At 34.1% G+C, this 15,102-nt stretch overlaps 2 protein-coding genes across 8 annotated transcripts; both read right to left on the reverse strand.

The window, feature by feature from the left end:
* Nucleotides 1-1,507: 1,507 nt before the first annotated feature.
* LOC116015618 (TMV resistance protein N-like) lies at nucleotides 1,508-8,692 on the reverse strand. 7 transcript variants are annotated; one of them, XM_031255736.1, is made up of 8 exons: nucleotides 8,139-8,692; nucleotides 6,335-7,454; nucleotides 5,086-5,373; nucleotides 3,969-4,982; nucleotides 3,203-3,836; nucleotides 2,116-2,211; nucleotides 1,943-1,993; nucleotides 1,508-1,755 (listed from the first exon to the last, which is right to left on the reverse strand). In XM_031255736.1, exons 1-5 carry the CDS (start codon nucleotides 8,630-8,632, stop codon nucleotides 3,288-3,290), a joined length of 3,465 nt encoding a protein of 1,154 aa, XP_031111596.1. In that variant the 5' UTR covers nucleotides 8,633-8,692; the 3' UTR covers nucleotides 1,508-1,755; nucleotides 1,943-1,993; nucleotides 2,116-2,211; nucleotides 3,203-3,287. The 7 variants fall into 7 exon arrangements, with proteins under 7 accessions (XP_031111596.1, XP_031111598.1, XP_031111593.1 ...); XM_031255738.1 differs by having other exon boundaries at nucleotides 1,508-1,730; nucleotides 2,116-2,297; XM_031255733.1 differs by having other exon boundaries at nucleotides 2,116-2,297.
* Nucleotides 8,693-12,722: 4,030 nt separating this feature from the next.
* On the reverse strand, nucleotides 12,723-13,673 carry LOC116017631. The gene has a single exon (XM_031258249.1). The coding sequence runs from the start codon at nucleotides 13,671-13,673 to the stop codon at nucleotides 12,723-12,725; it is 951 nt and encodes a 316-aa protein (XP_031114109.1).
* Between the last annotated feature and the right edge of the window lie 1,429 nt (nucleotides 13,674-15,102).

The raw sequence follows: 15,102 nt of genomic DNA on the forward strand, positions 1-15,102 counted from the left end.
TATTATGTGATGTTGAATTGGTAAATGGAAATTGAGTTTCAAAACCTATTTTGAATATAAAACCATTTTCTAAAAATAAAATCGTGTTATGAAAACCTTTTTCCAAAATAAACGGTTTTACGTGGTGGAGTGGGAATTACTTAGCACTATATGTGCTAATTCTGGTTTACTTATATTTCAGGTTTGGAGTAGATTATGACTCTTGAGAGCGATATTAGAAGAAGTGTACTATGGGTATTAGAGATCTTTTGGTTGTGTAAAAGTAAATATTGGGTTGTAAATTATGAACATGATATATTTTGGATAATAGAAGTAGTGGTTACCTTAGCATCTAAGTTTGGGATAGACTTAGGTGTGGAGTAGCACCTTTGGATTTTATGCACTTCCGTTTTGGGAAATTAGTAAATATGATTATCTATGCCTTTTAGTATGTTGGAAAAATCTGGGGGTGTTACAACTAAGCTCGGTTAGGTTCGTATTTTCACCACCGACGACATAATCACAAAGGCAAACTCCAGATTTTGTGGGGATATACTTGAATAAACTTGTTTTTAGCCATGGCCAAATTAAATATATGTGGCAATGTCGCGTGCAAATGCCGCAAGTAATTAAGGAGAAAATCGAAACATATCAATATTCTCTTATAATTACTTACGCCCGCATCCTGATCTATTACTCTATTATGGTCATAATGTCAATTTAAAATGCTATGTTTTTGTTTTATGAAAAAAGTCCAAACATACATTTTGTGTTAAACTTATATATATGGATCTACGTTGGGTCTTGCATTACGCGCAACGCGCGTACCACCGCTACTTCAAAGAAAAAGGGCAATGTGAACGGTGATGAATGGGAAAGTTTTTATAATCTGGTGCAATTTTGTGTTGCAATTCTGCCATGCATGTTAGAATTGCAACACCTCATAAAAAAAAATGCCAACAAAAATTTGCAAGTGGTAAACTTGCAACGATGTGAATGGTCTAAGATTTAAAAAATAAAAATAAAAATTCAACATGATTGAAATTAAAGCTGATTAACATTCTATTATAAAGTTCAAGATTAAACATGTGAATACATATATATGACTATTGGGGTGGCCATAGATAGACTTATGAAGTACCAACAAGGCTACTTGTAATTGTAGGCAACCAAGTATTAATCCTTCCACGCAATAGGTTGCTAAGTCATCGTTATTTATTCTGATCCTCTACCATTCTATTGTGCTTAATTAGAGTGTGCAATGGGGTCTTGGGGTAAGGAAATTTCGTACTTTTTTTTGTGTACAAAGAGGAAGAAAGTAAGCATGATGACTTAAAGTAAATGTACCAATCGGATCATAAGTTGTAATGATATGTAAAAATGAGATTTCTTCCACTTCTAATTGGATACCATAATATTTATTCATTATAGGTAAGAGTACAACCAAAAGAACGATTGAAATTTATGATTTGTATAAATATCTATGAAAGGAAATCAATAATTAATATAGAGGATGACTCAAATTAAAGAGAGAGAAAAACATATGTACATCCTTAATACTTTATGAGAAATCAGTGTGGGAAACACCTCTTAACCTCATTGTTCATATAGAATGAAGATTCTCCCAATTTGAAAAGTCTTTTAACATCTACTAGGGATGGTTTGAATATGATGATGTTGACTTGTAGCAATCCGGTAGCCACCCTTCACAGTATATACACCCCGGATGTCCCCCCTCCAACTCCACTGATCTACAAATTGGGTTGAGATTGGAATCTATTTAATTGAAGAGAACAACAATTTAGTATATACAAATCTTCAGAGGAGAGTTTTAGCTAGCTAGCTAGGGAAATATGAAAAAATAATTTTTTTAATAGAGTGAAAGTTTAATTCATTAAATCAGGGAGAAATTAAAGACAATTTACAAGGTAAAATAGAGAAATGTCCGGCCACTCTTCCCAACCTGACTCAGAAGTGATGACCTCCGATCCTGGAGCGGCCAATTCTCAAATCCCTTCACAAATGCTAAATCTTTTAGATCATCAATTAACAAACCAAAAGCAGAGTAAAAAGATGGAGAAGTAATTGCATGAAAAATAATTTGAGAATCCATTTCAACATCCACATTCCCCATACCTGCATCTTTAATCCAGCTTAGAGCCTCCCTAACCCTAAGACTCAACGCTTCAGCTTCTTTCACACCATAATTACCCAACACACGAGCATTCCTCGCTGCCAAGAATATCCTCTGATCATCACGTATAACCCATCCAAGACCCATGACATTGTTCAAATCAAAAGGGGTCCCCTCCCACACACTTAAAAATATGGGTATAGAGATATTCAAAATAAGATTAGCATCACGAGCATTAAAAACATCCCTAACACACTCAATGTCCCAGCCCAGACCATGCATATTTAGGAGAGATGAGTACACAGTGTCATGCAACGGAGTTTGAAAATATGGTTTATATTTGTAATAAAAAAACAAAGGATGACTCGAATTTTGCTTAAAACAAAATATTAAAATGTTAATTATCAAGTCTTTGACTATTTCAGCTATTATTAATGTATAATAGAGTCAGTATAGTAGTACATACTAAAAAAATATTATTAATGTGTAACTTTTTTGGGTTACTATTTGGAGGTACATACACTACTTAAACTCATAGGGCCATAGGGATAAAGTGAATTACACAAAATTCAAAAAATCAAACACTCCCTGTAATTACCATGTAATTGTGTGCCTTCAATTTGTATACAAATATAAAAATAATTAATTGCAAGTAGAAAATGTGTTAACTATAAAACATATAATGTTCAACCAGGATTTGTAATGAAATATGAACCCTGATCTATGATATAACAATTGAATATATCTGTGTTAGTATCAATCCCCAGCCCCTTGCCAATTTCATCTTATTTTTATCACACCTAGCTAGCTTGCATCAACGCCAGTGAAATTAGCAAGGGAATTGCTAATTTCATATTATTTGGATTGGGATAATTAAAGAGAAAAATTAGGAGCCGAGAATAAAATTTTAATGAAACCCTAAAACGAATGTACCAGGAATTTAACAATAAGTAACTGAGGAACCAAATTGATAACGCTGACTAGCTAAATTGTAAAATGGCAACAATCGAAAGGTTAAAAAGTGTAATTTTCAATTTAAAAAAAAAAAAAAAAAAAAAAACTGTGCAGAAAAAAGTTAAATTAACGTACCTGTGGCTTGTGTACACAACATGAACAAAATGATATTTTTGGGTCTCATATTTGGCGCTTGAAGAAGTTCTTCTTCTTCAGTGTTCTACCCAACTTTAGCGAGGGGTAGAAGTTGTAGGGAACCATCTTTATCTCTGTACAATGCTTCAACTCCTATTTTCTTGAACATACTTGTTTTAACTGCTATTTCCTTCACCTCAACTCCTACACTTGGTAATGGTAATGGTTTAAAGTAAAATTCAGAAACTTTAATTATAGGTGTAGCTTTGATGACTTCTCCGGCTTTTATATCTCCATACCCTCTATGGTAAAGTTCATTAACTGTAATGACATGCAAAATTGAAATTCCTTCCACTTCTAATTGGATCCCATCATAATCATACGATGTTTGTGGGAAGGCTTCGGAATCATGCTTTTCAATTCTGATGCCATAATCACTAAAACGTGGTAGGAGTAGTGGGGCCGGATTGAGCACAACCCAAAAAACAAATCCATAAAATTCCAATGTATGATTCTTCAAATTCGCTGATGGATATTGAAATGATATTGACGATTTTTCTTTCTCACATCTAATCCAACCAGGAATTTCATTAGAAGCAAGAAGACCATTGGAATTCGTGGAGCGTTTTAAAATCTGTGAAAGAAATCAAACATATGTGCATGTGACAATAGTAAGAATTAATATATGGATAGAAATTACATAAAGTTTGTCAATAATTAATATAATAGATGACTCAAATTGAAGAGTGAGAAAAAACATATGTACCTCCTTAATGCTTTCTGAGAAATTGGTATGGGGAACACCTTCAAAAGTCATTGTCCTTATGAAATGAAGATTCTCCCAACCATTAAACTCCTTCAACTTTTTGCAATTGATGAGACGCATATAATGCAACCCCGTACAATTTGATAAGTTTGATACTTTTTCGATCAACTCACAATTTTCAACCCAAAGATCTTGAAGTCCGGGAGGAAGTTCTGTGAGCAATTTCAAGCTTTGGCAATGACTTATGCAGATTTTAGTAACATTGGGAGGAAATTTTGGAAGCATTTTAAGGTTTGTGCAATGAGATACTCTAATGTTATCAAGATTGTTAGGAAGTTGTGGGAGCATTTTTAAGTTTTCACAACCATGTAACTCAATTTGAGAAAGATTGGGAGGAAATTGTGTGAGCATTTTAAGGTTTTTGCAACTAGATAACCAAATGTACTCAAGATTGGGAGGAAGTCCCGGGAACATTTCAAGATTTTCACAACCATCTAAAAGAAAACACTTAAGATTGGGAGGAAGAATTGGAAGCATTTTAAGATTTTTGCAACTACTTAAAGCAATAATCTTAAGGTTAAGTGGAAGCTCTTGGATCATTTTTAGATTGTCACAATGAAACAATATGACACATTCAACCGTGTGTGGAAGTTGTTGGAGTACTTCTTCGTTCTTGGAGAGATCCAACCAAATAAATTTAAGGTTGGACAAATGAGACAGGTTGGAGAGCACCCCATAAGTACTCGTAGGTTTAAGTTCTGACGAAACAGACATATGAAGATCTTGCAGTGACCGCAAATGGCTGAGGCTCTTTGGAAGTTTCTTTAACTTTCGACATTCATAAAAACTTAAATAAACTAATTTCCACAATTCTCCGATGGAAGAATGCACCTTTAACAATCTTAAGCATCCAGAAAACGATAACTTACGGAGATTTTGACAGCCGCTAAAATTCGGAGTTGTTGTCAGATGATGGCACTTATTGATATCCAAAGACTCGAGACAAGGAAAATACTGTTTTGATCAATTCAATAAACAAAAAGCAACAGAAATTAAAAAATTATAATTTATTATCTTTAACTATTTTGCAATAGCAATGAGTTATTAATAAAAATACCTTTAGAGGGGCTTTAAATTCTTTGATGTTGCTATTCTCTATTTTCAGACACACAAGCTTCTCAAAAGAATTACTTGATGGAATATTGATATATTTCAAAGGACAGTGGTTCCATCGCAAACATCTAAGCACCTTGGAACTCGATAGATGCTTGAATTTTCCATCAATATGGACTTCATCAATTTCAAGAAATCTTAAATTCTCCATGTTCTTAAATGCTTTTGTATTGTACTTCACATCTTTTATAGGAGAGTAGTTGAAGACAATCACTTCAATCTTTGTTGTACCCTGAACATAAAAAGCAAAATTAGTTAAACAAACACATAGGCTATTTTTGTGTGGTAAATAAGTGACTATTTTAAGAGAACAACAATTCAGTGTATAAAAATCTTTAGATGGTTTTAGCAAGCGAAATAAGGTTTATATTCTTTAGATTAGATTCCGGTAAATGTACTTCGAGCTTGAAATATTAAGCTTTGGTCCTTAACTTACAAGTCTACCATAATAAGTTATTCAATTCTCTAAAACTACCAATAATAGTCCTCTGAGTTTAAGATGCTACTAGCTTTGGTCATCAACTTACAAGCCTACCATAATATGTTTTCAACTTCTCTAAAGCTACTTATTACACTTGTAAGTTGAGGGCAAAAGTTGGTAGTGCCTCAAACTCAAATGACTTTTAGTAGAATTTGGACTATTAGTGGTAATTTTAAAAAAGTTGGAGGACTTATTGTGGTAGGCTTGTAAGTTGAGGATCAAAGTTGGTAATGCCTCAAACTCAAAGGACCCTTAGTGGAATTTACTCTATTCTTTATAAGTAAACGAAGGATAATTCGAATTTGTCTTGAAATAAAATATTTAAATGGTAATGATCAAAGCCTTTTGCTATTTCAACTATTGATAATGTGTAACTTTTTTTTTTCCAATGATGATAAAAATTCGCAGTCACTATCCAAAAGGGTGCCAAAAATAAACCTAAAGTGAAGTACACAAAATTTAGAAAATCTAACACATTTATGCATTGAAGCTCGGCAAATAATAGAAAATCATTAGTTTGTGTCATCACTGTCATGTTAATCATATCCCATAAGAAATTATCAAGAAGATAATTTGTGGTAAATAAATAGTTATTATTATTTTCATAAGAGGTAAAGAATCTCCTCATTTTAATATGAAATAGTAATGTTAGTTGATGTAAGATTTATGCGTATATAATAATTGAGAATGAGACAAATTTAAGAATCATTACCTTTTTCCCTATAAGTACATCATGGATATCATAAGGACACCACAATCGACTACGTTCACCAGGATTGTTGGGTGACTCCGAACGAATAATTTCTCTCCCCATCTCTCGAATTAAGCTATGCATACTAACCCAATAACCCTTACAAGTTATCAAGCATTTGTCAACCAAGTCTTGAATTTCAATGTCTGAGAAATACCCCATGTTATCAATTTTCACCTTAGAAACTTCACTGGAGAAACAAACAAGATCAAGAAAAAGAGATTTTATATGATCATCTGGAAGCCCATCATAACTAATCTTAAGTTTAGCTTGAATGTCATTATGTGGAATTCCTTTCAATTTTTCAAAAGCACTAATCCACTCCTTTTTTGATTTATGACACAGATAAGCCCCTAAAACTTCAAGAGCTAATGGAAGTCCACCACAATAAGCAACTATGCCATTTAGAAGCTTATTATAATCTTCTTTTTGCAACGCATGCTCTCCAAATGCATGTAGGCTAAACAACTGTAAAGACTCCTCATGGTTCAATACCTTAACTTCATAATGTTCATCCACATTCAACGCTTTAAAAACATGTGCCTCTCTTGTGGTTAAAATAAGTCTACTTCCTCCACCAAACCAGTCCCGTCCTCCACATAATTTATTAAATTGATTTCTATGCTCTAAATTATCAAGGACAATAAGACACTTTCTTGCTTGAAGTCGCCTTTTCATCAACATGATTCCTTCGTCTGTACTGCAAATGTCGATCTCCTCATTAAAAAGCTTCTTAAAAAGCTGCTTTTGTATATTTTTTATCTGGTTGTCTACTTTCTCAAGATTTATTCCATTACCTTCTTGCCCTGAAATTGCTGAATCTATCTCAAGAAAGCAGCTGCTTTCAAAGTATACAAAAAGCTTGTTATAAACGGCTTTGACAAGAGTTGTTTTCCCAATACCCCCCATACCATAGATTCCGACCATACGAACGCTATCATTTGATTCTCCTTGCAATAACTGAACCACACGCTCAACACGAGAATCAAGTCCAACTCCGTGTTCGACAATAAACATTGGTACACGACTTACTATCTGTTGGACCTCCTTGATTATTGAATTGATGAAGTTGGCTTCATATCTTCAGTATTCATATAGAAAATGAAAGCATTATTATGATGAAACTTGCAAATGAATATATAATCAGCCTCTAAACAATGTGTCTCTGTAATTCAATATATACTCATATTTATAATTTATGTATAAGTGTGTGAAGTATATTATTATATGCAACTCTCAATGTGTGCCATTTTACGGGATATTCAGTTATTTGCAACGTCATATAGATGCCCAATGCAATAATGTAATTAAGATGAATGAAGACAGATAATAAAGAGTTGAGAAAATTGTAATTTATACCCCTCCATAATATGTCAACAATCAATGTCACCCCTGAATTATTAGTGGTGTAAATGTTGCCCCTAAATTTTCAAAATGTTGCAAATATTGCCCCTCTCGTACCATACGGGAGGGGCAATATATGTAACATTTTGAAAATTGAGGGGCAACATTTACACTAAAAGGACAATATATGTACCATTTTGAAAATTGAGGGGCAACATTTATATAATTCAGTTGTGACATTGATAATTTGCATATTATGGAAAGGTATAAATTACAATTTAGTTTTATTCAATTTCAATTATGAATAAATAAAATAAAGTTAATTACCAAAAATAGTCAAAAGTTTTACCCAACTGTGCATAGCTCATCACAAAAATAAAAAAAATTACTGAAAGAAAATAATGAGAAAGCAATATCATACCCATTTGCCATGCCTTGCAAATCCCATCCGGACATATCGGCAACTTTAGTGAGTGCATCTATCCACTTTTGTACTTTATCACTTCCCCGAAAACGCTCTTTGTGCTTTACCAAGGCCATGCCATAGCACCCACTTTGTTTACGCACTTCGGAAGGATCCACGTTGTAAAAAATAGGAAAAACTCTAAGTTTTCCCTTCTCCTTAAGCTCGACAATTTCCACCAATTCGTCAAGGCACCACCTAGACGAGGCGTAATCTTTCGAGAGGACTATCACAGCGATTCTTGAACTTTGGATTGCTTTCACGAGATCAGGAGCAAGATATTCTCCTTTTGTGAGCTCCTCTTCGTCTCTAAATGTGCGGATTCCAGCTTGATGTAGCGCAGAATAAAGATGGTCAGTGAAATTTTTGCGTGTGTCTTCACCTCTGAAGCTCAAGAACACATCGTATTCCGAAGCAAAGGATTCATGAGGAGTGATTGAAGGTGTTGCCATAGATAGAAGACAGATCAGAAAAGTGAGTAAAAGAAGGAAAGCTAGAAAAATTAGAGTGATCGAAGATGGATAGCTGTGAAACGGAAGATACTGATGACCTTGTGATGACAAGTTGTTAGGAAGGCTGGAAATTATTGATGACAAGCCAAGCGTCCTACAAAATCTTCCATGTATGATTCGCTATTAAAAAAACATGAAAGGGAAAGAGGAAAGAAAAGTCTAAAGAGAAATGACATGAAAATTTATAATTAAAAAAAAAAAAAAAAACCCGGATCGGACAACACCATTTCATACATTGATGTATATGTGATGCCCCAACCAGAGACGACCTACAACTTGTGTCAAATTTTCAAATTATAAATATTTAATGTAGTTATATCGTGTATTTTATTGATCAAAAATAAATTTAGTGTTAAAAAATACCCACTATACATTTTCAATATAATTATCTCATTTTCCCCCTAGCTAGTGTATGATAATTAAATTTATAATCTTCCATTTTCATCCACCAAACCATAGAATGAAATAGAAGAAAATGCTTATCAATTTACATGGAAATTTCGTATGAGTATTTAGGTTGAATTGGGTTAATATTTTTATACTTTATTAAAATTATTATGTTTATTGTCTACATTTCTTACTCTACTATATGATTTAAATATTTTAGTGATCATATAAGTTATTACGCATACAGTCTGGGTCTTCGGACGCGTTTTAACAGGCATGTTTACAATCTTGTATTTACTTTTCCACCAAAAAAGTTGCTAAATGGGGAGAAATTATTAAGGGACAGGGAACACAATAATAATTGCTTTTTGACAAAGAATTTGAAAGTTTATGGATTCTTTGTATCTTCACTATTATAAATAGTGACAAACATAAGAATAATAATAGCTTCGAAAAGGTGATCAAGTTGGTGAAGAATGACTTTTGTACTAAAACGTCATGAATTGGAATCTTCTTAACAATTTCTCTATCCAGCCTATTAAATTGGATTTTCCTACACAATATTTAAACAAAATAAATTATACAAAAATTTAATCTAAATAATATTTTTGAAAAATAACTAACACCTGCCTACTTACTAATTCATTATGACAAAAGTACTTTCAATAGTAGTGGCTTGGACAAAATTACCAAGTGAGTAGAACATAATTTTCAAAATTAGCGATAATATCTACTTATGTGTAGATATTATATATATATATATATATATATATATATATATATATATATATATATATAGATATATATATATAGTTTTGAACAAGTAATATATAGACACCATAACAAAAGTAATTCGAATAGCGTTTAAAGCACCGCAACTAATTTTGTCTCATTATATTAGATCGGATGACTATTTTAAAAATTATTGCTGACCTCAACACGATTGTTTAGGTAGATTTTGGTTCAAATGAGGCCGTGCGGTTACACACCACTCAATGTTACGAAATACATCACTCAATGTTAAGAAACACACCACAATGAAACACACCACAATGTTAAGAAACACACCACAATGCATATTTGTGTGGTGTGTTTCTTAACATTGAGTGGTGTATTTCTTAACATTGAGTGGTGTATTTCGTAACATTGAGTGGTGTGAACCTGTTTATGTATTTGTAATGCAATATCTTAGCCACGGGAGAGTACGGCCACACCTGAACATTACCCTGTTTATGTATTTGTAATGCAATATCTTAGCCACCCACATTAAATTTGTAGATAAAATGGTAAAGTATGTGAGAAAAGAAGAGGTCTAGAAGGAAATAGAAGAAAATGCTTATCAATTTACATGGAAATTTCGTATGAGTATTTAGGTTGAATTCGTTAATATTTTCATACTTTATTATCTGATTTAATTATAATTAAAGACGGGAATTGAATGAAATTTCATTTGTAGCTATTATTTTATTTGCGCATGCAGTCTGGGTCTTCGGACGCGTTTTAACAGGCATGTTTACAATCCTCTATTTAATTAATTTTCCACAAAAAAAGTTGCTAAATGGGGAGAAATTATTAAGGGACTGGGAACACAATAATAATAATAATTGTTTTTTGACAATAATAATTTGAAGTATATGACGCGGGAGACTTGTTGACAAAGAATTTGAAAATCTATGGATTCTTTTTATATTATAAATAGTGACAAACATAAGAATAATTAATAATAGCTTCGAAAAGGTGATCAAGTTGATGAAGAATGACTTTTGTATTAGAACGTCATGAATTCAATTCTTAACAATTTCTCTATCTAACCTATTAAATTGGATTTTCCTACACAATATTTAAATAAAATAAATTATACAAAAATTTAATCTAAATAATATTTTTGAAAAATAACTAACACCGACCTACTTACTAATTCATTATGACAAAAGTACTTTCAATAGTAGTGGCTTGGACGAAATTATCAAATGAGTAGAACATAATTTTCATACTTTATTTGAAGTTACAAATTTGTCTTTTGAAAGACTATCTCACGTGAAACATGTAACACTTTTTAATTAAAGATGTGAATCGAAGACTAATGAAAATAGAAGAGAAAAATCTAAAGAAAAAACTCAAAGGAAAATAATTTTTTAAAGTAAAGAAAATATGCAAAATTGAAAATATAATCAAAGACTATAATTATTGAATTTAAAAAACGACAAATCATTGAATTTAAAGAATGAAGTTGCCTCGATTTGTCAAGATAGTGTCTATTAAAAAATAGAGTTAATACCTAATATAGTTATCACTCTATCAAAAGGTTAACACCTGCCTATTTCTTTATATTTGTATAGCAATAAGCGATGACATGATATTAGGCTCGGCCTTCTAAACCTTCACCTAATAATTAGCATGAAAAAGGTGCATTAAACAATACTCAATACATTTGCTAATGTCTAAGCAATGTAAGTGGCAATATTTACATATAACTATAATTATAATACAAAGGTTTTTACAGTGAGGAAGTTCAGACACTATTTTTAGGTTGGAGGGCAGGCAATGAGCGGGGTTGGAGGGCAGGCTTTGAATAGCGGTTTCACTTAGATTCAACCATCGTAGTGAGGTTAACATTCTGAATTTTCACCAATTCTTTTATTTATTTTTTTTTTTTTTATTTCTGATGAAGATGGATCTTCTACTGATCTCAACTGCCAATGCCAAAACTTCTTTGGAAATTTCTTCAACCTTCTACAACCCCTCAAATTTAATTCAACTAGCATCCTAAAGTCTCCCGTGGAAGAGTGATTTAATTCAACTAGCATCCTCATCCTCAGGTCTCCTATGGAAGAGTGATTTAATTCAACTAGCATCCTCAGGTCTCCAATAGAAGAGTGTACCTTCTCCAATCTTGAACATTCAATAAATGATAGCTTACGAAGATTTTTAGCACCGCTAAAGTCCGGAGTCTTCGTGAGATATCCACACAATCCAATATCAAGACATTGAAATACTATTTCAATGGATTCAACAAATAAAAGCCATAGAAATAAATTTAAAAATTTTGAATTAAAAGTTATTGTAGTCTTTAACTATTTAATTATAAGTAAAGAGCTACGGAGTATTAAATAGAAAAAAGCATTGTCAAATTACCTTCAGTGAGGCTCCAAACTCTTTAATGTTGCTTTGTCGCATTTCTAGCGTTACGAGCTTCTCAAAACAATAAATTGACCAACAAAATTTACTACTCACTATTATGGAGCATTAATTATTAATATTTTGTTTTCTTATAATGAAATTCATTATATACCAAATTTTACTTGCATCTTCTCCCAAGTCCCAATACCTTCACATTCAATTAAGATAGCTATTTATTTACTAAGCAAAGTAGTGTATGTGTTTCGTTAACTAATTTATTTTTATGTGTAGGATATTGAAAAGATCAAAATAATTGTATTTAACTTTCCATGAACAATATGGAGTACAAATACAATACAAAAGCGTATAAGGACATGAAGAATTTAAGATTTCATCAAATTGATGAAATCCACATAGAAGAAAACTTTAAACATCTACCGAAAAAATCCACCGGCTTTTGATACAACAATCTCGTGCTCAAAACAAACTGAGCTGCCCCACGAAGCTAATTTGGCGGCGGGGCTTAATCCTTTTTCTGTTTTTTGCTTTTGCCGCAAACAATGGTGACCTCAAAACCATAAGCGTTTCCGAAGCACGAAACTAGGCGTCCCTTCTTCTTCACTCCCGGTTGTTGCGTCATCCCTTTCGCCGCCGCTTCCTCCGCCGTGAGTTCCCCCAGTATCAAGCTCTCCCCACACGCGCCCTTCGGGGGCTGATCCGCCGTAGTCTTCGCCGCAGGCGGTGGCGGCGGATTCGAATTCATCAACTCCGCCGCCACGACGGAGGCCGACGGGCCGATGTCGGAGCAAACCTCGGATCCGCCGTTGACGGCGGAGCCGTTGCAGACCGAGCCCCTTTTCGCCGGAAACTCGCCGGCGGTTTCGGAATCCGGGAAAAAGTTTCTCATTTTCTTCTCCAATAAATCCCGGCAATCCGAGGAGGTGCCGCTAACTTCACTGTACACGGGTTTGCTACGCGAGGCGGAGTTGAAAAGCGCGACCCCCATGTTGAGCATCCCCTGAGGGTCGCCGGAAGGGCGGCGGATCTGGAGAGCCATGAACCGCTCGTTTTTGTTCCCCTCCTGAGAAATACTCGGCGTCGGGGGCGCCAAAAGATGTTTCACGTTTATCCGCACCGTCCCGACCAGGACGTCCCGGAACCAGGAAACAGAATAGATCTCCACGTTGACGGCAGAATCGTCGGAGCCGAGGAAATCATGGTCGACCCGGAACGAGAACTTGTGGTTCCACGTGGGATTCGTTAGCCCTTTGGAGTCGATGCTTGTGCTCCGTTTCTTGCCGGGATTTACCCAGATGAGGGCGTAGGAGCGCTGGGACTTGGAAACGGAGGCGAGGTCTTGGGCGGAGATGAGCGTGATTTCGAGGATATGGTGGGAAGGGGAGGGGCCGGAGGAGGAGGAGGAGGAGGTGACAGTGGAGGAAGCCGTCGACGTCGCGATGGCGGAATCGGCCATTTAGTTGCCGGCGATTTCGCAGACGACGACGACGACGGGGCTAAAGGGGTGGCATCATCAACAATATTGGATGGGCGTATGCAGCGAAGCGGATGGAGAGAGGAAGTTAGAGTCTCCATTTCTCTTGATGAGGTCGCGAGGTGTTAGTTAATGCCCCCGTTAGTTATGCCTGAATTTTTTCTGCCATTCTTTTCACTCAATATTTGTTCTTCATTATATTGCATGCATATATGTCACACTTTAAAAAACATGATATTTGGCCCTTCAAATGTTTATTTGAGTTAATACCAATATAGTCCTCGACTATAGTGGTTTTATTCAATTTAGTCATAAATAGCTATTTGTGCTCAATTTAATCCTCGGCTTGGATGGTTTTACCCAATTTAGTCCTTTGTTAAAAAATTTGTTAGTTGAACGTTAAAAATATGGTCTTAATGGTAATTTCTCATCTTTCTGATTCATTCTTCTTCCTTTTATTAAGATCCATTTAGAAATATAAATTTTCGTACCAAATCAATTTAAATCCTAATAAATAAATACAGAGCAAATGAATATTTGGGTATGAAGATTTATCTTAATAAGGGGAAGAAGAATGAATCATCCCAAATGGGATGAAGGATGAGAAATTACCATTACGACCCTATTTCTAACCATCCACTAACAGAATTTTTAAAACCATTAAAGTCGATGACTAAATTGAGCACAAAAAGTCATTTAGGTCTAAATTGAGTAAAATCACTATAGTTGAGGACTATACTGAGTATTAATTCTATTTTGTTTACGGAAAAGTATGAACACCATAGCTATCTAAATATATAATTCACTTGTTAATAGTTTTAAGAACTTTTTACCATGTGTTCCGAGACTTGGCGTAATTGGTTCGTTGTGGCCTGACTTAAATGTCATGACAAGAGACAGTGTGGGGTATGGGTATCCCACAGGAAACAACATGTATGAAAGGCCTGAATTGGATTTTTTGTGCACACGTAAAAAAAAAATTATGAAATACTCATAAAACCAATTGCTTGATTAAGCTATATATCATCCCGTTCTAAAACAACTTTACATATAATTGATTTTGCAGCGGCCTATCTTGCAATCTACATTATATATTGTTACGAATATTACTACGAAAATAATATTTCTGGATAATAACAAGCACAAGAACGAAAGGGGTTTTTTCTAAAAAGTGGTTAACCCGAGTGGAGTGAAACATTTTTCCTTAAAACCTTATTTGCTAACTGAATGTAATAAATAAGTCCATGGCAACTTTTAATAGATTTGGAGTACGTATTCAGGTCCTAGGTTTTCTTGGTTAAAATAGATTAGCAGAGTAAATATATGTTCAGCTATATATGTTAGATTTGCTTTGAAATATGAAAGCCCGACTGGAGAGACTCTCATCAGTACAAAATATAATGATCTTAAT

The sequence above is a fragment of the Ipomoea triloba genome, chromosome 4 (assembly GCF_003576645.1).
Source record: "Ipomoea triloba cultivar NCNSP0323 chromosome 4, ASM357664v1".
Lineage (NCBI taxonomy): Eukaryota > Viridiplantae > Streptophyta > Magnoliopsida > Solanales > Convolvulaceae > Ipomoea > Ipomoea triloba.